This window comes from Salmo salar, chromosome ssa13 (genome assembly GCF_905237065.1).
Source record: "Salmo salar chromosome ssa13, Ssal_v3.1, whole genome shotgun sequence".
Classification (NCBI taxonomy): Eukaryota; Metazoa; Chordata; class Actinopteri; order Salmoniformes; family Salmonidae; genus Salmo; species Salmo salar.
The window spans coordinates 4,121,415-4,144,968 of record NC_059454.1 but is presented as its reverse complement, the minus strand read 5'-3'; the positions used below and the strand labels follow the sequence as shown (position 1 = coordinate 4,144,968).

General features: G+C 42.9%; 1 protein-coding gene across 1 annotated transcript in view; it reads left to right on the top strand.

Annotated features, from left to right (window-relative positions):
• The window catches only part of LOC106593269 (plasma membrane calcium-transporting ATPase 3), a 373,049-nt gene that overhangs the window by 125,221 nt on the left and 224,274 nt on the right, over window positions 1–23,554 (top strand). Inside the window, exon 10 of the mRNA XM_045692819.1 lies at window positions 19,836–19,907. Within this exon, the coding sequence (XP_045548775.1) occupies window positions 19,836–19,907 (72 nt within the window). The remainder of the gene's footprint in view (window positions 1–19,835; window positions 19,908–23,554) is intronic.

Here is a 23,554-nt window from a genome sequence, read left to right as displayed (position 1 = left end):
TACTCCTTGTAGATTCACTGTGTCTGATGATGGGAAGCTACTACTCCTTGTAGATTCACTGTATCTGATGATGGGAAGCTACTACTCCTTGTAGATTCACTGTATCTGATGATGGGAAGCTACTACTCCTTGTAGATTCACTGTATCTGATAATACTCCTTGTAGATTCACTGTGTCTGATGATGGGAAGCTACTACTCCTTGTAGATTCACTGTGTCTGATGTTGGGAAGCTACTACTCCTTGTAGATTCACTGTATCTGATGATGGGAAGCTACTACTCCTTGTAGATTCACTGTGTCTGATGAATGGAAGCTACTACTCCTTGTAGATTCACTGTTTCTGATGATGGGAAGCTACTACTCCTTGTAGATTCACTGTGTCTGATGATGGGAAGCTACTACTCCTTGTAGATTCACTGTATCTGATGATGGGAAGCTACTACTCCTTGTAGATTCACTGTATCTGATGATGGGAAGCTACTACTCCTTGTAGATTCACTGTATCTGATGATGGGAAACTACTACTCCTTGTAGATTCACTGTATCTGATGATGGGAAGCTACTACTCCTTGTAGATTCACTCTGTCTGATGATGGGAAGCTACTACTCCTTGTAGATTCACTGTATCTGATGATGGGAAGCTACTACTCCTTGTAGATTCACTGTATCTGATGATGGGAAGCTACAACTCCTTGTAGATTCACTGTATCTGATGATGTGAAGCTACTACTCTTTTAGATTCACTGTATCTGATAATACTCCTTGTAGATTCACTGTGTCTGATGATGGGAAGCTACTACTCCTTGTAGATTCACTGTGTCTGATGTTGAGAAGCTACTACTCCTTGTAGATTCACTGTATCTGATGATGGGAAGCTACTACTCCTTGTAGATTCATTGTGTCTGATGATGGGAAGCTACTACTCCTTGTAGATTCACTGTATCTGATGATGGGAAGCTACTACTCCTTGATGATTCACTGTATCTGATGATGGGAAGCTACTACTCTTTGTAGATTCACTGTATCTGATAATACTCCTTGTAGATTCACCGTGTCTGATGATGGGAAGCTACTACTCCTTGTAGATTCACTGTGTCTGATGTTGGGAAGCTACTACTCCTTGTAGATTCACTGTATCTGATGATGGGAAGCTACTACTCCTTGTAGAATCATTGTGTCTGATGATGGGAAGCTACTACTCCTTGTAGATTCACTGTTTCTGATGATGGGAAGCTACTACTCCTTGTAGATTCATTGTGTCTGATGATGGGAAGCTACTACTCCTTGTAGATTCACTGTATCTGATGATGGGAAGCTACTACTCCTTGTAAATTCACTGTATCTGATGATGGGAAGCTACTACTCCTTGTAGATTCACTGTATCTGATGATGGGAAACTACTACTCCTTGTAGATTCACTGTATCTGATGATGGGAAGCTACAACTCCTTGTAGATTCACTGTGTCTGATGTTGGGAAGCTACTACTCCTTGTAGATTCACTGTATCTGATGATGGGAAGCTACTACTCCTTGTAGATTCATTGTGTCTGATGATGGGAAGCTACTACTCCTTGTAGATTCACTGTATCTGATGATGGGAAGCTACTACTCCTTGTAGATTCACTGTATCTGATGATGGGAAGCTACTACTCCTTGTAGATTCACTGTATCTGATGATGGGAAGCTACTACTCCTTGTAGATTCACTGTATCTGATGATGGGAAGCTACTACTCCTTGTAGATTCACTGTATCTGATGATGGGAAGCTACTACTCCTTGTAGATTCACTGTATCTGATGATGGGAAGCTACTACTCTTTGTAGATTCACTGTATCTGATAATACTCCTTGTAGATTCACTGTGTCTGATGATGGGAAGCTACTACTCCTTGTAGATTCACTGTATCTGATGATGGGAAGCTACTACTCCTTGTAGATTCACTGTATCTGATGATGGGAAGCTACTACTCTTTGTAGATTCACTGTATCTGATAATACTCCTTGTAGATTCACTGTGTCTGATGATGGGAAGCTACTACTCCTTGTAGATTCAATGTGTCTGATGTTGGGAAGCTACTACTCCTTGTAGATTTACTGTATCTGATGATGGGAAGCTACTACTCCTTGTAGATTCATTGTGTCTGATGATGGGAAGCTACTACTCCTTGTAGATTCACTGTATCTGATGATGGGAAGCTACTACTCCTTGTAGATTCACTGTATCTGATGATGGGAAGCTACTACTCCTTGTAGATTCACTGTATCTGATGATGTGAAGCTACTACTCTTTGTAGATTCACTGTATCTGATAATACTCATTGTAGATTCACTGTGTCTGATGATGGGAAGCTACTACTCCTTGTAGATTCACTGTGTCTGATGTTGGGAAGCTACTACTCCTTGTAGATTCACTGTATCTGATGAAGGGAAGCTACTACTCCTTGTAGATTCATTGTGTCTGATGATGGGAAGCTACTACTCCTTGTAGATTCACTGTATCTGATGATGGGAAGCTACTACTCCTTGTAGATTCACTGTATCTGATGATGGGAAGCTACTACTCTTTGTAGATTCACTGTATCTGATAATACTCCTTGTAGATTCACTGTGTCTGATGTTGGGAAGCTACTACTCCTTGTAGATTCACTGTATCTGATGATGGGAAGCTACTACTCCTTGTAGATTCACTGTGTCTGATGATGGGAAGCTACTACTCCTTGTAGATTCACTGTTTCTGATGATGGGAAGCTACTACTCCTTGTAGATTCATTGTGTCTGATGATGGGAAGCTACTACTCCTTGTAGATTCATTGTGTCTTATGTTGGGAAGCTACTACTCCTTGTAGATTCACTGTATCTGATGATGGGAAGCTACTACTCCTTGTAGATTCCTTGTGTCTGATGATGGGAAGCTACTACTCCTTGTAGATTCACTGTTTCTGATGATGGGAAGCTACTACTCCTTGTAGATTCATTGTGTCTGATGATGGGAAGCTACTACTCCTTGTAGATTCACTGTATCTGATGATGGGAAGCTACTACTCCTTGTAGATTCCCTGTATCTGATGATGGGAAGCTACTACTCCTTGTAGATTCACTGTATCTGATGATGGGAAACTACTACTCCTTGTAGATTCACTGTATCTGATGATGGGAAGCTACTACTCCTTGTAGATTCACTGTGTCTGATGATGGGAAGCTACTACTCCTTGTAGATTCACTGTATCTGATGATGGGAAGCTACTACTCCTTGTAGATTCACTGTATCTGATGATGGGAAGCTACTACTCCTTGTAGATTCACTGTATCTGATGATGGGAAGCTACTACTCCTTGTAGATTCACTGTATCTGATGATGGGAAGCTACTACTCCTTGTAGATTCACTGTATCTGATGATGTGAAGCTACTACTCCTTGTAGATTCACTGTATCTGATAATACTCCTTGTAGATTCACCGTGTCTGATGATGGGAAGCTACTACTCCTTGTAGATTCACTGTGTCTGATGATGGGAAGCTACTACTCCTTGTAGATTCACTGTATCTGATGATGGGAAGCTACTACTCCTTGTAAATTCACTGTATCTGATGATGGGAAGCTACTACTCCTTGTAGATTCACTGTATCTGATGATGGGAAACTACTACCCCTTGTAGATTCACTGTATCTGATGATGGGAAGCTACTACTCCTTGTAGATTCACTGTGTCTGATGATGGGAAGCTACTACTCCTTGTAGATTCACTGTGTCTGATGATGGGAAGCTACTACTCCTTGTAGATTCACTGTGTCTGATGATGGGAAGCTACAACTCCTTGTAGATTCACTGTATCTGATGATGGGAAGCTACTACTCCTTGTAGATTCACTGTATCTGATGATGGGAAGCTACTACTCCTTGTAGATTCACTGTATCTGATGATGGGAAGCTACTACTCTTTGTAGATTCACTGTATCTGATAATACTCCTTGTAGATTCACTGTGTCTGATGATGGGAAGCTACTACTCCTTGTAGATTCACTGTTTCTGATGTTGGGAAGCTACTACTCCTTGTAGATTCACTGTATCTGATGATGGGAAGCTACTACTCCTTGTAGATTCACTGTGTCTGATGATGGGAAGCTACTACTCCTTGTAGATTCACTGTATCTGATGATGGGAAGCTACTACTCCTTGTAGATTCACTGTATCTGATGATGGGAAGCTACTACTCCTTGTAGATTCACTGTATCTGATGATGGGAAGCTACTACTCCTTGTAGATTCACTGTATCTGATGATGGGAAGCTACTACTCCTTGTAGATTCACTGTATCTGATGATGGGAAGCTACTACTCCTTGTAGATTCACTGTATCTGATGATGGGAAGCTAATACTCTTTGTAGATTCACTGTATCTGATAATACTCCTTGTAGATTCACTGTGTCTGATGTTGGGAAGCTACTACTCCTTGTAGATTCACTGTATCTGATGATGGGAAGCTACTACTCCTTGTAGATTCACTGTATCTGATGATGGGAAGCTACTACTCCTTGTAGATTCACTGTATCTGATGATGGGAAGCTACTACTCCTTGTAGATTCACTGTATCTGATAATACTCCTTGTAGATTCACTGTGTCTGATGATGGGAAGCTACTACTCCTTGTAGATTCACTGTTTCTGATGTTGGGAAGCTACTACTCCTTGTAGATTCACTGTATCTGATGATGGGAAGCTACTACTCCTTGTAGATTCACTGTTTCTGATGATGGGAAGCTACTACTCCTTGTAGATTCACTGTATCTGATGATGGGAAGCTACTACTCCTTGTAGATTCACTGTATCTGATGATGGGAAGCTACTACTCCTTGTAGATTCACTGTATCTGATGATGGGAAGCTACTACTCCTTGTAGATTCACTGTATCTGATGATGGGAAGCTACTACTCCTTGTAGATTCACTGTATCTGATGATGGGAAGCTAATACTCTTTGTAGATTCACTGTATCTGATGATGGGAAGCTAATACTCTTTGTAGATTCACTGTATCTGATAATACTTCCTTGTAGATTCACTGTGTCTGATGTTGGGAAGCTACTACTCCTTGTAGATTCACTGTATCTGATGATGGGAAGCTACTACTCCTTGTAGATTCACTGTATCTGATGATGGGAAGCTACTACTCCTTGTAGATTAAATGTATCTGATGATGGGAAGCTACTACTCCTTGTAGATTCACTGTATCTGATGATGGGAAACTACTACTCCTTGTAGATTCACTGTATCTGATGATGGGAAGCTACTACTCCATGTAGATTCACTCTGTCTGATGATGGGAAGCTACTACTCCTTGTAGATTCACTGTATCTGATGATGGGAAGCTACTACTCCTTGTAGATTCACTGTATCTGATGATGGGAAGCTACTACTCCTTGTAGATTCACTGTATCTGATGATGGGAAGCTACTACTCTTTGTAGATTCACTGTATCTGATAATACTCCTTGTAGATTCACTGTGTCTGATGATGGGAAGCTACTACTCCTTGTAGATTCACTGTATCTGATGATGGGAAGCTACTACTCCTTGTAGATTCACTGTATCTGATGATGTGAAGCTACTACTCTTTGTAGATTCACTGTATCTGATAATACTCCTTGTAGATTCACTGTATCTGATGATGGGAAGCTACTACTCCTTGTAGATTCACTGTATCTGATGATGGGAAGCTACTACTCCTTGTAAATTCACTGTATCTGATGATGGGAAGCTACTACTCCTTGTAGATTCACTGTATCTGATGATGGGAAACTACTACCCCTTGTAGATTCACTGTATCTGATGATGGGAAGCTACTACTCCTTGTAGATTCACTGTGTCTGATGATGGGAAGCTACTACTCCTTGTAGATTCACTGTGTCTGATGATGGGAAGCTACTACTCCTTGTAGATTCACTGTATCTGATGATGGGAAGCTACAACTCCTTGTAGATTCACTGTATCTGATGATGGGAAGCTACTACTCCTTGTAGATTCACTGTATCTGATGATGGGAAGCTACTACTCCTTGTAGATTCACTGTATCTGATGATGGGAAGCTACTACTCTTTGTAGATTCACTGTATCTGATAATACTCCTTGTAGATTCACTGTGTCTGATGATGGGAAGCTACTACTCCTTGTAGATTCACTGTTTCTGATGTTGGGAAGCTACTACTCCTTGTAGATTCACTGTATCTGATGATGGGAAGCTACTACTCCTTGTAGATTCACTGTGTCTGATGATGGGAAGCTACTACTCCTTGTAGATTCACTGTATCTGATGATGGGAAGCTACTACTCCTTGTAGATTCACTGTATCTGATGATGGGAAGCTACTACTCCTTGTAGATTCACTGTATCTGATGATGGGAAGCTACTACTCCTTGTAGATTCACTGTATCTGATGATGGGAAGCTACTACTCCTTGTAGATTCACTGTATCTGATGATGGGAAGCTAATACTCTTTGTAGATTCACTGTATCTGATGATGGGAAGCTAATACTCTTTGTAGATTCACTGTATCTGATAATACTCCTTGTAGATTCACTGTGTCTGATGTTGGGAAGCTACTACTCCTTGTAGATTCACTGTATCTGATGATGGGAAGCTACTACTCCTTGTAGATTCACTGTATCTGATGATGGGAAGCTACTACTCCTTGTAGATTAAATGTATCTGATGATGGGAAGCTACTACTCCTTGTAGATTCACTGTATCTGATGATGGGAAACTACTACTCCTTGTAGATTCACTGTATCTGATGATGGGAAGCTACTACTCCATGTAGATTCACTCTGTCTGATGATGGGAAGCTACTACTCCTTGTAGATTCACTGTATCTGATGATGGGAAGCTACTACTCCTTGTAGATTCACTGTATCTGATGATGGGAAGCTACTACTCCTTGTAGATTCACTGTATCTGATGATGGGAAGCTACTACTCTTTGTAGATTCACTGTATCTGATAATACTCCTTGTAGATTCACTGTGTCTGATGATGGGAAGCTACTACTCCTTGTAGATTCACTGTATCTGATGATGGGAAGCTACTACTCCTTGTAGATTCACTGTATCTGATGATGGGAAGCTACTACTCTTTGTAGATTCACTGTATCTGATAATACTCCTTGTAGATTCACTGTGTCTGATGATGGGAAGCTACTACTCCTTGTAGATTCACTGTGTCTGATGTTGGGAAGCTACTACTCCTTGTAGATTCACTGTATCTGATGATGGGAAGCTACTACTCCTTGTAGATTCATTGTGTCTGATGATGGGAAGCTACTACTCCTTGTAGATTCACTGTTTCTGATGATGGGAAGCTACTACTCCTTGTAGATTCATTGTGTCTGATGATGGGAAGCTACTACTCCTTGTAGATTCACTGTATCTGATGATGGGAAGCTACTACTCCTTGTAAATTCACTGTATCTGATGATGGGAAGCTACTACTCCTTGTAGATTCACTGTATCTGATGATGGGAAACTACTACTCCTTGTAGATTCACTGTATCTGATGATGGGAAGCTACAACTCCTTGTAGATTCACTGTGTCTGATGTTGGGAAGCTACTACTCCTTGTAGATTCACTGTATCTGATGATGGGAAGCTACTACTCCTTGTAGATTCATTTTGTCTGATGACGGGAAGCTACTACTCCTTGTAGATTCACTGTATCTGATGATGGGAAGCTACTACTCTTTGTAGATTCACTGTATCTGATATTACTCCTTGTAGATTCACTGTGTCTGATGATGGGATGCTACTACTCCTTGTAGATTCACTGTGTCTGATGATGGGAAGCTACTACTCCTTGTAGATTCACTGTGTCTGATGTTGGGAAGCTACTACTCCTTGTAGATTCACTGTATCTGATGATGGGAAGCTACTACTCCTTGTAGATTCATTGTGTCTGATGATGTGAAGCTACTACTCCTTGTAGATTCACTGTTTCTGATGATGGGAAGCTACTACTCCTTGTAGATTCATTGTGTCTGATGATGGGAAGCTACTACTCCTTGTAGATTCACTGTATCTGATGATGGGAAGCTACTACTAATTGTAGATTTACTGTATCTGATGATGGGAAGCTACTACTCCTTGTAGATTCACTGTATCTGATGATGGGAAACTACTACTCCTTGTAGATTCACTGTATCTGATGATGGGAAGCTACTACTCCTTGTAGATTCACTCTGTCTGATGATTGGAAGCTACTACTCCTTGTAGATTCACTGTGTCTGATGATGGGAAGCTACTACTCCTTGTAGATTCACTGTGTCTGATGATGGGAAGCTACTACTCCTTGTAGATTCACTGTATCTGATGATGGGAAGCTACTACTCCTTGTAGATTCACTGTATCTGATGATGGGAAGCTACTACTCCTTGTAGATTCATTGTGTCTGATGATGTGAAGCTACTACTCCTTGTAGATTCACTGTTTCTGATGATGGGAAGCTACTACTCCTTGTAGATTCACTGTGTCTGATGATGGGAAGCTACTACTCCTTGTAGATTCACTGTATCTGATGATGGGAAGCTACTACTAATTGTAGATTTACTGTATCTGATGATGGGAAGCTACTACTCCTTGTAGATTCACTGTATCTGATGATGGGAAGCTACTACTCCTTGTAGATTCACTGTATCTGATGATGGGAAGCTACTACTCCTTGTAGATTCACTCTGTCTGATGATTGGAAGCTACTACTCCTTGTAGATTCATTGTGTCTGATGATGGGAAGCTACTACTCCTTGTAGATTCACTGTATCTGATGATGGGAAGCTACTACTAATTGTAGATTCACTGTATCTGATGATGGGAAGCTACTACTCCTTGTAGATTCACTGTGTCTGATGATGGGAAGCTACTACTCCTTGTAGATTCACTGTATCTGATGATGGGAAGCTACTACTCCTTGTAGATTCACTCTGTCTGATGATTGGAAGCTACTACTCCTTGTAGATTCACTGTGTCTGATGATGGGAAGCTACTACTCCTTGTAGATTCACTGTGTCTGATGTTGGGAAGCTACTACTCCTTGTAGATTCACTGTATCTGATGATGGGAAGCTACTACTCCTTGTAGATTCACTGTATCTGATGATGGGAAGCTACTACTCCTTGTAGATTCATTGTGTCTGATGATGTGAAGCTACTACTCCTTGTAGATTCACTGTTTCTGATGATGGGAAGCTACTACTCCTTGTAGATTCATTGTGTCTGATGATGGGAAGCTACTACTCCTTGTAGATTCACTGTATCTGATGATGGGAAGCTACTACTAATTGTAGATTTACTGTATCTGATGATGGGAAGCTACTACTCCTTGTAGATTCACTGTATCTGATGATGGGAAACTACTACTCCTTGTAGATTCACTGTATCTGATGATGGGAAGCTACTACTCCTTGTAGATTCACTCTGTCTGATGATGGGAAGCTACTACTCCTTGTAGATTCACTGTGTCTGATGATGGGAAGCTACTACTCCTTGTAGATTCACTGTGTCTGATGTTGGGAAGCTACTACTCCTTGTAGATTCACTGTATCTGATGATGGGAAGCTACTACTCCTTGTAGATTCACTGTATCTGATGATGGGAAGCTACTACTCCTTGTAGATTCACTGTATCTGATGATGGGAAGCTACTACTCCTTGTAGATTCACTGTATCTGATGATGGGAAGCTACTACTCCTTGTAGATTCACTGTATCTGATGATGGGAAGCTACTACTCCTTGTAGATTCACTGTATCTGATGATGGGAAGCTACTACTCCTTGTAGATTCACTGTATCTGATGATGGGAAGCTACTACTCCTTGTAGATTCACTGTATCTGATGATGGGAAGCTACTACTCTTTGTAGATTCACTGTATCTGATAATACTCCTTGTAGATTCACTGTGTCTGATGATGGGAAGCTACTACTCCTTGTAGATTCACTGTGTCTGATGTTGGGAAGCTACTACTCCTTGTAGATTCACTGTATCTGATGATGGGAAGCTACTACTCCTTGTAGATTCATTGTGTCTGATGATGGGAAGCTACTACTCCTTGTAGATTCACTGTTTCTGATGATGGGAAGCTACTACTCTTTGTAGATTCACTGTATCTGATAATACTCCTTGTAGATTCACTGTGTCTGATGTTGGGAAGCTACTACTCCTTGTAGATTCACTGTATCTGATGATGGGAAGCTACTACTCCTTGTAGATTCATTGTGTCTGATGATGGGAAGCTACTACTCCTTGTAGATTCACTGTTTCTGATGATGGAAAGCTACTACTCCTTGTAGATTCATTGTGTCTGATGATGGGAAGCTACTACTCCTTGTAGATTCACTGTATCTGATGATGGGAAGCTACTACTCCTTGTAGATTCACTGTATCTGATGATGGGAAGCTACTACTCCTTGTAGATTCACTGTATCTGATGATGGGAAACTACTACTCCTTGTAGATTCACTGTATCTGATGATGGGAAGCTACTACTCCTTGTAGATTCACTGTGTCTGATGATGGGAAGCTACTACTCCTTGTAGATTCACTGTATCTGATGATGGGAAGCTACTACTCATTGTAGATTCACTGTATCTGATGATGGGAAGCTACTACTCCTTGTAGATTCACTGTATCTGATGATGGGAAGCTACTACTCCTTGTAGATTCACTGTATCTGATGATGGGAAGCTACTACTCCTTGTAGATTCACTGTATCTGATGATGGGAAGCTACTACTCCTTGTAGATTCACTGTATCTGATGATGGGAAGCTACTACTCCTTGTAGATTCACTGTATCTGATGATGGGAAGCTACTACTCTTTGTAGATTCACTGTATCTGATAATACTCCTTGTAGATTCACTGTGTCTGATGATGGGAAGCTACTACTCCTTGTAGATTCACTGTGTCTGATGTTGGGAAGCTACTACTCCTTGTAGATTCACTGTATCTGATGATGGGAAGCTACTACTCCTTGTAGATTCATTGTGTCTGATGATGGGAAGCTACTACTCCTTGTAGATTCACTGTTTCTGATGATGGGAAGCTACTACTCTTTGTAGATTCACTGTATCTGATAATACTCCTTGTAGATTCACTGTGTCTGATGTTGGGAAGCTACTACTCCTTGTAGATTCACTGTATCTGATGATGGGAAGCTACTACTCCTTGTAGATTCACTGTATCTGATGATGGGAAACTACTACTCCTTGTAGATTCACTGTATCTGATGATGGGAAGCTACTACTCCTTGTAGATTCACTGTGTCTGATGATGGGAAGCTACTACTCCTTGTAGATTCACTGTGTCTGATGATGGGAAGCTACTACTCCTTGTAGATTCACTGTATCTGATGATGGGAAGCTACTACTCCTTGTAGATTCACTGTATCTGATGATGTGAAGCTACTACTCTTTGTAGATTCACTGTATCTGATAATACTCCTTGTAGATTCACTGTGTCTGATGATGGGAAGCTACTACTCCTTGTAGATTCATTGTATCTGATGATGGGAAGCTACTACTCCTTGTAGATTCACTGTGTTTGATGTTGGAAAACAGCACCATTTATTCTGTATTTCCAAAAGCTTTATGTTTTATAAACCTCTCAGTTAAAACTGCCTGTTTCTCTGTTCTGTATTCCAAACTAAATGAGATGTCAGAGAGGATGTGGTGCATGTAAACGCGTCCATGGCAGCATCCCACTTGAAGAAGGTGAATCAAACATTGACCAGACGTCACCAACAGTCCACTCCCAAACACACACCAGAGGTGGACGTTTTATGAGAGCGTCATGCGGACTGGTAAGCCCCTAGTACAACACACTGTTGCAAGCTTTGGAGAAAATGGCCGAACATCACCCTTGCTTCCTACTGGACTCTTCTCCTGAAGACACATCCCAGCGGAGGAAATGGATTGACAACTTGAAACTTCCATTGACTTTTACTTTCTACAAGTATGCCTGTGGTAACTACCTAGGCACTCTGACATTCATATGGTAGGTATCCTCAGATAGCGATGGCTTCATGAGATCAGGCAAGCTTCTGTCTGATAGCGATGGCTTCATGAGACCAGGCAAGCTTCTGTCTGATAGCGATGGCTTCATGAGACCAGGCAAGCTTCTGTCAGATAGCGATGGCTTCATGAGACCAGGCAAGCTTCTGTCTGATAGCGATGGCTTAATGAGACCAGGCAAGCTTCTGTCTGATAGCGATGGCTTCATGAAACCAGGCAAGCTTCTGTCTGATAGCGATGGCTTCATGAGACCAGGCAAGCTTCTGTCTGATAGCGATGGCTTCATGAGACCAGGCAAGCTTCTGTCTGATAGCGATGGCTTCATGAGACCAGGCAAGCTTCTGTCTGATAGCGATGGCTTCATGAGACCAGGCAAGCTTCTGTCTGATAGCGATGGCTTCATGAGACCAGGCAAGCTTCTGTCAGATAGCGATGACGTCATGAGACCAGGCAAGCTTCTGTCTGATAGCGATGGCTTCATGAGACCAGGCAAGCTTCTGTCTGATAGCGATGGCTTCATGAAACCAGGCAAGCTTCTGTCTGATAGCGATGGCTTCATGAGATCAGGCAAGCTTCTGTCAGATAGCGATGGCTTTATGAGATCAGGCAAGCTTCTGTCAGATAGTGATGGCTTCATGAGACCAGGCAAGCTTCTGTCAGATAGAGATGGCTTCATGAGATCAGGCAAGATTCTGTCAGATAGCGATGGCTTCATGAGGCAAGGCAAGCTTCTGTCAGATAGCGATGGCTTCATGAGACCAGGCAAGCTTCTTTTAGATAGTGACGGCTTCATGAAACCAGGCATGCTTCTGTCTGATAGCGATGGCTTCATGAAACCAGGCAAGCTTCTGTTAGATAGCGACGGCTTCATGAATCCAGGCAAGCTTCTGTCATCTTCACACCGATTAAATAAATAAATAACCAACATGCAACACTAGAGCAAAAAGCATTCCTTGACAAATACGCACATCCTGCCAAAGTGAACAGCAGTTACTGACAGATGATGCTGAACAGGGCCTGCTTGATGACAGAGTCTCCTTGTTCCTCCTTGATGGTGATGACCCAGAGAGTCTCCTTGTTCCTCCTTGATGGTGATGACCCAGAGAGTCTCCTTGTTCCTCCTTGATGGTGATGACCCAGAGAGTCTCCTTGTTCCTCCTTGATGGTGATGACCCAGAGAGTCTCCTTGTTCCTCCTTGATGGTGATGACCCAGAGAGTCTCCTTGTTCCTCCTTGATGGTGATGACCCAGACCTGATCATGGATTTAAGGAAGCTGAATGGCAAACCACAATCCTCATTCCAGCCCTTTTGGGATGAAGTACAGAAGTATGTTGATGAATAGACAGCTCAGGTCAACAGTTGCAGACATGGAGAGTACTCGTTCTTAACTTTTGACATTTCTGTTGAGGTTTTGGGTGACATGGTGGAAAAGCGGCTTCCACCAGAATCTAAAATCCCATCAACACAGTGGCTGCGACTGCAGTTTACACCCAAGAATCAATGGTCTAAGTCTGCTCTCCAGTACACAGGAAGGTTTGACCTCAAGTTCATGGTCCAGTCTTTGGTGATCAGGAAGGGACATCAAGAATCAAAGTTTGTTGCAGTACAGTGGAACTACATGAAACAGTTTGCCTGCTTGTTGCAGCAGGAGTATGAAAGTGTGGATGATAAAGCAATCATTCCTGTCGGAGAACCTGGTCAGCCTTTAGGTACCTGTAACAGAGGCAGTCGTCTAAGCATTGCTCATATGGCTGGGGCAGTTCTAGCAGCTTCAGTGGACTTGTACCATCTATGATGTTGATCCCAGACATCCCAGCATCTCCATCTGGGTCATTCTATAAAGAGAAAGTGTATGTCATGGACAAGGTTTTCCAGCCTTCTTTGACACACTGTTGAAAATCTCAGCATCTTTAGACAGGGGCGCAACTTTGGTTTTAGAACTGGGGGGGGACATATATATATATATATATCTGTCCCCCCCCCAGTTATATATATATATATACTGCTCAAAAAAATAAAGGGAACACTTAAACAACACAATGTAACTCCAAGTCAATCACACTTCTGTGAAATCAAACTGTCCACTTAGGAAGCAACACTGATTGACAATAAATTTCACATGCTGTTGTGCAGATGGAATAGACAACAGGTGGAAATTATAGGCAATTAGCAAGACACCCCCAATAAAGGAGTGGTTCTGCAGGTGGGGACCACAGACCACTTCTCAGTTCCTATGCTTCCTGGCTGATGTTTTGGTCACTTTTGAATGCTGGCGGTGCTTTCACTCTAGTGGTAACATGAGACGGAGTCTACAACCCACACAAGCGGCTCAGGTAGTGCAGCTCATCCAGGATGGCACATCAATGCGAGCTGTGGCAAGAAGGTTTGCTGTATCTGTCAGCGTAGTGTCCAGAGCATGGAGGCGCTACCAGGAGACAGGCCAGTACATCAGGAGACGTGGAGGAGGCCGTAGGAGGGCAACAACCCAGCAGCAGGACCGCTACCTCCGCCTTTGTGCAAGGAGGAGCAGGAGGAGCACTGCCAGAGCCCTGCAAAATGACCTCCAGCAGGCCACAAATGTGCATGTGTCCACAGGTGGGGGTTGTGCTTACAGCCCAACACCATGCAGGACGTTTGGCATTTGCCAGAGAACACCAAGATTGGCAAATTTGCCACTAGCGCCCTGTGCTCTTCACAGATGAAAGCAGGTTCACACTGAGCACATGTGACAGACGTGACAGAGTCTGGAGACGCCGTGGAGAACATTCTGCTGCCTGCAACATCCTCCAGCATGACCGGTTTGGCGGTGGGTCAGTCATGGTGTGGGGTGGCATTTCTTTGGGGGGCCGCACAGCCCTCCATGTGCTCGCCAGAGGTAGCCTGACTGCCATTAGGTACCGAGATGAGATCCTCAGACCCCTTGTGAGACCATATGCTGGTGCGGTTGGCCCTGGGTTCCTCCTAATGCAAGACAATGCTAGACCTCATGTGGCTGGAGTGTGTCAGCAGTTCCTGAAAGGGGAAGGCATTGATGCTATGGACTGGCCCGCCCGTTCCCCAGACCTGAATCCAATTGAGCACATCTGGGACATCATGTCTCGCTCCATCCACCAACGCCACGTTGCACCACAGACTGTCCAGGAGTTGGCGGATGCTTTAGTCCAGGTCTGGGAGGAGATCCCTCAGGAGACCATCCGCCACCTCATCAGGAGCATGCCCAGGCGTTGTAGGGAGGTCATACAGGCACGTGGAGGCCACACACACTACTGAGCCTCATTTTGACTTGTTTTAAGGACATTACATCAAAGTTGGATCAGCCTGTAGTGTGGTTTTCCACTTTAATTTTGAGTGTGACTCCAAATCCAGACCTCCATGGGTTGATAAATTGGATTTCCATTGATTATTTTTGTGTGATTTTGTTGTCAGCACATTCAACTATGTAAAGAAAAAAGTATTTAATAAGATTATTTCTTTCATTCAGATCTAGGATGTGTTGTTTAAGTGTTCCCTTTATTTTTTGGAGCAGTGTATATATATATACTCCAAACAGCCTACCCGACCTTTTGGATGTGTCCGCATGGTCCTAAAGCACAGCGTTGCCTCGTTTTGTATCACATTACAATTATAAAATTGGGGGGGGGGACGACAAAAATTCAATTACAGAATGTAATTGGAGGGAACTACAGTGAAGATGGAGTCTCTCTCAACAAATTAAATTTTCATTCAATCTGATGGTGGACCAGACCACAGAACCACCGATGGTTCTGTTCAAGCATGCATCTTGACATTTTTATCGCCTGTAGAACAGCACCAGGTGACAGCTGGGACAACCCTGCCTAAACTTAGGGCTGCTGGGAACTGCCCTGGCCATGGAGAAGATGGGAAAAAATCTAAAGGGAAAGCATGTGAAAAAGTGTAGCACCATAATGAGCCTAGGTGAAACAACAACCAAAAAACCCAGACCTGAAAGAGACCTTTGAAAAGAGTCTAAATCCTGTTGCAGCTCTTGTGAGTGGCCGGTTTGACTGACTTAAGTGGAAAGGAACAGCAGCCCGCAACACACGGTGAAATTGTCAGTAGCGCGCAACAATTCAACATCATTGATATAGAAGTTGACATGATGCATGATCTCAGCAGGAAGGGCCTTGACAAGGAACGGTACAAGTGATTCCAAATCAAATCAGATTTACACATGGTTAGCAGATGTTACCGCGAGTGTTGCAAAATGCTTGTGCTTCTAGTTCCGACAGTGCAGCAATATGTAACATGTAATCTGACAATTCCACAACAACTACCTAATACACACAAATCTAAGTAAAAGGATGGAATAAGAATATATACATGTAAATATATGGATGTGCAATGACCGAGCGGCACAGGGTAGATGCAATAGATGGTATAAAATATGGGATGAGTAATGCAAGATATGTAAACATCATTCTTAAAGTGGCATTAATAAAGTGATTAGTGATCCATGTGTTAGTGTGGCCAATAATTTCAAGTCTGTATATAGGCAGCAAATAAAATAAATGTTATTGGTCACATACATGTGATTTTTGCGGGTGTACCGAAATGTTTGTGCTTCTAGCTCCGACAGTGGAGTAATATCTAACAAGTAAAATCTAACAAATTACACAATATATACCCAACACACACAAATCTAAGGAGGAACGAATTAAGACTATATACAAATGTGTGAGGGTTTTAGGTGACACATTTCTTTAGCCTCCTGAGGTTGAAGAGGCTCTGTTGCGCCTTCTTCACCACACTGTCTGTGTGCGTGGTCCATTTCAGTTTGTCAGTGATGTGTAGGCCATGGAATTTGAAGCTTTCCACCTTCTCCACTATGGTCCCGTCGATGTAGATAGGGGGGTGCTTCCTCTGCTGATTCCTGAAGTCCACAATCATCTCCTTTGTTTTGTTGATGCTGAGACAGCTCTGTAGGCTGTCTCGTCATCGTTAGTAATCAAGCCTACTAGTGTTGTGTCATCTGCAAACTTGATGATTAACTTGGAGGCATGTATGGCCACGCATTCATGATATTTCCTTCCTTCACCACCTGGGGGTGGCCCGTCAGGAAGTCCAAGACCCAGTAGCAAAGGGCGGGATTCGGACCCCGGGCCTCAAGCTTAATGATGAGCTTGGAGGGTACTATGGTGTTGAAGTCAATAAACAGCATTCTTACATAGGTATTTCTCTTGTCCAGATGGGATAGGGCAGTGTGCAGAGTGATGGCGGTTGCATCGTCTGTGGATCTATTGGGGCGGTAAGCAAATTGAAGTGAGTCTAGGGTGGCAGGTAAGGTATTGGTGAGTACTACAGTGGGTACTACATCTCCTATACACTTCCTTAAGAACTCAGTCACCGTGTCCGTGTATACATCTAGACTATTTTTGCACGCTACCTGGAACATATCCCAGTCCATGTGATCAAAACAATCCTAAAGCGTGGATTCCGATTGGTCAGACCAGCGTTGAATAGTACGAAGCACGGGCACTTCCTGTTTGAGTTTCTGCCTATAGGACGGTAGGAGCAAGATGGATCCGTGATCAGATTTGCCGAAAGGAGGACAGGGGAGGGCCTTGTAAGCATTCCGGAAGTTTGAATAGCAATGTTCGAGAGTCTTGGTAGCGCGAGTTGGACAGTCAATATGTTAATAGAATTTTGACAGCCTAGTCCTCAGATTTGCTTTGTTAAAATCCCCAGCTAAAATAAATGCAGCCTCAGGATGTGTGGTTTCCAGTTTGTATAAAGTCCAGTGAAGTTCGAGGGCCATCAAGGTTTTGGCTTGAGGTGGGATGTAAATGGCCGTGGCAATGACGGAGGAGATTTCTCTTGGGAGATAAAACGGTTGGCAGGTATTCTAGGTAGGGTGAACAAAATGACTTGAGTTCCTGTATGTTCCTAGGATTACACCATGAGTCGTTAATCATTAAATACACTCCTCCGCCCTTCTACTTCCCAGAGAGATATTTATTCCTGTCTGCACGATGTACTGAGTATCCTGGTGGCTTTATCGACTCCGACAGAGTATCCAGAGAGAGCCATGTTTCCGTGAATCAAAGTATGCTCCAGCCCCTGATGTCTCTCTGGAAAGAAATCCTTTGTTATCCAAAGACTGAACATTAGCGAGTAATATACTCGGAAAGAGGTAGGTGGTGTGCGCGCCTCCTAAGTCGAACCAGCAGGCAGACTCGAGTGCCTCTCCTCTGCCGGCGAGGTTTTGAGTCGGCCTCTGGAAGAAGTTGAATTGCTCCGGGGAGAGTGAACAAAGGATCTGCTCCATGGAAGTCGTATTCCTGTTCGTAATGCTGGTAGTTCTGGTGAGTTACCGCCGCTCTAATATCCAATATTTCTTCCCGGCTGTATGTAATGACACAAAACATTTCCTGAGCTAATAATGTAAAAAAAAATAGTACATAAAAAAACTAAATACTGCATAGTTTCCTAAGAGCTAGTCACGATGCTGCCATCTCCGTCGGCGCCAGCAGCCTCTCTGTGTTAGTGATGGCTGTTTAACAGTCTGATGTTTTGTTGACATTGAGTGAGAGGTTGTTTTCCTGACAGGGTTGTTTTCCAGGACAGACATTTCAAGATGTCACAATACATGGTACAGATCAAGAAATGTGAAGAGGATGATCCACGCTGGTACTGCATTAATCCTCTATATCTGCCAGAATAGCAATTCAAGAAATTAAGGTTTGTGCCTCATCCAACATTGACAACAGTCAGACATGAGTACCAGAAATGTGATGTTCTATACAACTTGGACACCACTGACAAGGATCTCTATAACAGAAAACATAGATTGTGAAGAGAAGTGCTGTCATGCTCAGTGTCAAGGTGAGAAAAACCATCAACTGTGTTGAATGTGAGAAAACAAGGTGCTTGAATACCAAAAACAAACTGTCTAGACAAGAACTGAAAGCTGTCCAATGCATTTGGGATGAGAAATGTTTTATACAGTATGTGGTTCAGAGCTGTTCCAAGAAGACAGTCAATATCACCAGGTATCTGGACATACACAGTGGAGAGACGTCTGTCCAGACGTCTGTCCACTGTGGATGCCCAGACATCTGTCCACTGTGGATGCCCAGAAGTCTGTCCACTGTGGATGCCCAGAAGTCTGTCCACTGTGGATGCCCAGATGTCTGTCTACTGTGGATGCCCAGACGTCTGTCCACTGTGGATGCCCAGACGTCTGTCCACTGTGGATGCCAAGATGTTCTTGAAGGGGGAAGAGGTGGTGAGGCACAAACAACAATTCCGAAAAGTCAGGTCCTGGGGCACTCTGTGTAAACAAGAAGAAAAGCAGTTCATTACAAGAAAAAAAGAAAAACACTATAGAGACCAGAACAAGCCACTTGCTATCAAATCTGCCAATGTGCCCTTGAGCAAAGCACTGCATCCAAATTTCTCCAGGGTCACCGTCAATAATGGCTGATCCCTGGACGTGACCCTACTCTCTCTGAGCGTGTTTTAGGGGGGTGGGATATTCAACAACAAAAAACTTTTCCAGTTCATACCACACACTTTTACAGGTCACACACTTGAACATATGTGGAACAGGACAAATATAACCCCCCTCATTTGACCTCTGAATTTGGAGTCATTTTATTTTTGGTGGATATTTCTTCTATTTTTTTTTGCTCGTCAATTAAATTAGTATGGCCTTATGTAACATTACAGTGTCATAAAGTTATACAGTCAATTAAATTAGTATGGCCTCTTATTTCACATAACATCGTCATAAAGTTACATGGTCACACATCGTTCTTTCTGTCTCTCTCTGTCTAGGCCTGGTGATGTCAGCTATAACAGTGCTCATCTTGGTGTTGTATTTTGTCATCCAGACGTTCGTAATAGAAGGTGAGACGTTTTTTATATTGGCAACAAGCATAGGAAATGTTCATGTTGTTGTGTTGCAGGGTTGAGTCAATAACGTTGTTGTTGTGTTGCAGGTTGAGTCAATAATGTTGTTGTGTTAATAATGTTGTTGTTGTTGTGTTAATAGTGTTGTTGTTGTGTTAATAAGGTTGTTGTTGTTGTGATAATGTTGTTGTTGTTGTGTTAATAATGTTGTTGTTGTTGTTGGGTTAATAATGTTGTTGCTGTTGTGTTAATAATGGTGTCGTTGTTGAGCTAATAATGTTGTTGTGTGTTAATAATGTTGTTGTTGTGTTAATAATGTTGTTGTTGTGTTAATAATGTTGTTGTTGTGTTAATAATGTTGTTGTTGTTGTGTTAATAACGTTGTTGTTGTGTTAATAACATTGTTGTTGTGTTAATAACGTTGTTGTGTTAATGTTGTTGTTGTTGTTGTGTTAATGTTGTTGTTGTGATAATGTTGTTGTTGTTGTGTTAATGTTGTTGTTGTTGTGTCAATGTTGTTGTTGTTGTTGTGTCAATGTTGTTGTTGTTGTTGTGTTAATAACGTTGTTGTTATTGTGTTAATGTTGTTGTTGTTGTTGTGTTAATGTTGTTGTTGTTGTTGTTGTGATAATGTTGTTGTTGTTGTGTTAATGTTGTTGTTGTTGTGTTAATAATGTTGTTGTTGTGTTAATAACATTGTTGTTGTTGTGTTAATAATGTTGTTGTTGTTGTTGTGTTAATAACGTTGTTGTTCTGGTGTTAATAACGTTGTTGTTGTATATTTAAGTGATAATGCCCGAGAAGCAGGTGTTTGTTGGATATATTGGCACGGGTGTTGTTAGGCCCGAGACGAAGTCTGTTGCTGTGTCTCCTCCTCTGTTGCTCTGTCTCCTCTGTTGCTCTGTCTCCTCTGTTGCTCTGTCTCCTCTGTTGCTGTCTTTCCTCCAGTGCTCTGTCTCCTCTGTTTTTCTGTCTCCTCTGTTACTCTGTCTCCTCTGGTTCTGTGTTTCCTCCTCTGTTGCTCTGTCTCCTCCTCTGTCTCCTCCTCTGTCTCCTCCTCTGTTGCTCTGTCTCCTCCTCTGTCTCCTCCTCTGTTGCTGTGTCTCCTCCTCTGTTGCTGTGTCTCCTCCTCTGTTGCTCTGTCTCCTCCTCTGTTGCTCTGTCTCCTCTGTTGCTCTGTCTCCTCTGTTGCTGTCTTTCCTCCACTGCTCTGTCTCCTCTGTTGCTCTTACTCCTCTATTGCTCTGTCTCCTCTGTTGCTCTGTCTCCTCTGTTAGCTCTGTCTCCTCTGTTGCTCTGTCTCCTCTGTTGCTCTCTCTCCTCTGTTGCTCTGTCTCCTCTGTTGCTCTGTCTCCTCCTCTGTCTCCTCCTCTGTTGCTGTGTCTCCTCCTCTGTTGCTCTGTCTCCTCCTCTGTTTCTCTGTCTCCTCCTCTGTTGCTCTGTCTCCACTGTTGCTCTGTCTCCTCCTCTGTTGCTCTGTCTCCTCCTCTGTCTCCGCTGTTGCTGTCTTTCCTCCTCTGTTGCTGTCATTCCTCCTCTGTTGCTCTGTCTCCTCTGTTGCTCTGTCTCCTCCTCTGTTGCTGTGTCTCCTCTGTTTCTGTCTTTCCTCCATTGCTCTGTCTCCTCTGTTGCTCTGTCTCCTCTGTTGCTCTGTCTCCTCTGTTGCTCTGTCTCCTCTGTTTCTGTGTTTCCTCCTCTGTTTCTCTGTCTCCTCCTCTGTTGCCTTTTTGAAAATCTTCTGACCATTATCGTTCAGTTTGTATGCACAGCTTGAGTAGCCTAATCAGTAGAATAATCAGTAGCATAATCAGTAGCCTAATCAGTAGCTAATCAGTAGCCTAGTTAGTAGCCTAATCAGTAGCTAGTCGGTAGCCTAGTCGGTAGCCTAGTCGGTAGCCTAGTCGGTAGCCTAATCAGTAGCCTAGTCAGTAGCCCAGTCAGTAGCCTAGTCAGTAGCCTAGTCAGTAGCCTAATCAGTAGCTAGTCGGTAGCCTAATCGGTAGCCTAATCGGTAGCCAAGTCGGTAGCCTAGTCAGTAGCCTAGTCGGTAGCCTAGTCGGTAGCCTAGTCGGTAGCTAATCAGTAACCTAATCAGTAGCTAATCAGTAGTTAATCAGTAGCCTAGTCAGTAGCCTAATCAGTAGTCTAATCAGTAGCTAGTCAGTACCTAATCAGTAGCCTAGTCAGTACCTAATCAGTAGCTAATCAGTAACCTAATCAGTAGCTAATCAGTAACCTAATCAGTAGTTAATCAGTAGCCTAGTCAGTAGCTAATCAGTAACCTAATCAGCAGCCTAATCAATAGCCTAGTCAGTAGCCTAATCAGTAGTTAATCAGTAACCTAATCAGTAGCTACTCAGTAGCCTAATCAGTAGCCTAGTCAGTAGCTTAGTCAGTAGCCTAGTCAGTAGCTAATCAGTAGCCTAGTCAGTAGCTAATCATTAACCTAATCAGTAGTTAATCAGTAGCTAATCAGTAGCCTAGTCAGTAGCATAGTCAGTAGTTAATCAGTAGCTAATCAGTAGCCTAATCAGTAGTTAATCAGTAGCCTAATCAGTAGCCTAGTTGGTAGCCTAATCAGTAGCCTAGTCAGTAGCCTAGTCAGTGGCCTAGTCAGTAGTTAATCAGTAGTTAATCAGTAACGTAATCAGTAGCCTAGTAAGTAGCCTAGTCAGTAGCCTAATCAGTAGTTAATCAGTAGCCTAGTCAGTAGCCCAGTCAGTAGCCTGATCGGTAGCCTAATTGGTAGCCTAGTCGGTAGCCTAGTCAGTAGCCTAATCAGTAGCCTAGTCAATAGCCTAGTCAGTAGCCTAGTCAGTAGCCTAGTCAGTAGCCTAATCAGTAGTTAATCAGTAGCCTAGTCAGTTGCCTAGTCAGTAGCCTAATCAGTAGCCTAGTCAGTAGCCTAATCAGTAGTTAATCAGTAGCCTAATCGGTAGCCTAGTCAGTAGCCTAGTCAGTAGCCTAGTCAGTAGCCTAGTCAGTAGCCTGATCGGTAGCCTAATCGGTAGCCTAGTCGGTAGCCTAGTCGGTAGCCTAGTCAGTAGCCTAATCGGTAGCCTAATCGGTAGCCTAGTCGGTAGCCTAGTCAGTAGCCTAATCAGTAGCCTAATCAGTAGCCTAATCAGTAGCTAATCAGTATCCTAGTCGGTAGCCTAATCGGTAGCCTAGTCAGTAGCCTAGTCAGTAGCCTAGTCAGTAGCCTAATCAGTAGCCTAGTCAGTAGCCTAATCAGTAGCCTAATCAGTAGCTAATCAGTAGCTAGTCGGTAGCCTAATCGGTAGCCTAATCAGTAGCCTAATCGGTAGCCTAGTCGGTAGCCTAGTCGGTAGCCTAGTCGGTAGCCTAGTCGGTAGTTAATCAGTAGCCTAATCAGTAACCTAATCAGTAGTTAATCAGTAGCCTAGTCAGTAGCCTAATCAGTATTCTAATCAGTAGCCTAGTCAGTACCTAATCAGTAGCTAATCAGTAACCTAATCAGTAGCCTAATCAGTAGCTAATCAGTAACCTAATCAGTAGTTAATCAGTAGCCTAGTCAGTAGCTAATCAGTAACCTAATCAGCAGCCTAATCAATAGCCTAGTCAGTAGCCTAATCAGTAGTTAATCAGTAACCTAATCAGTAGCCTAATCAGTAGCCTAGTCA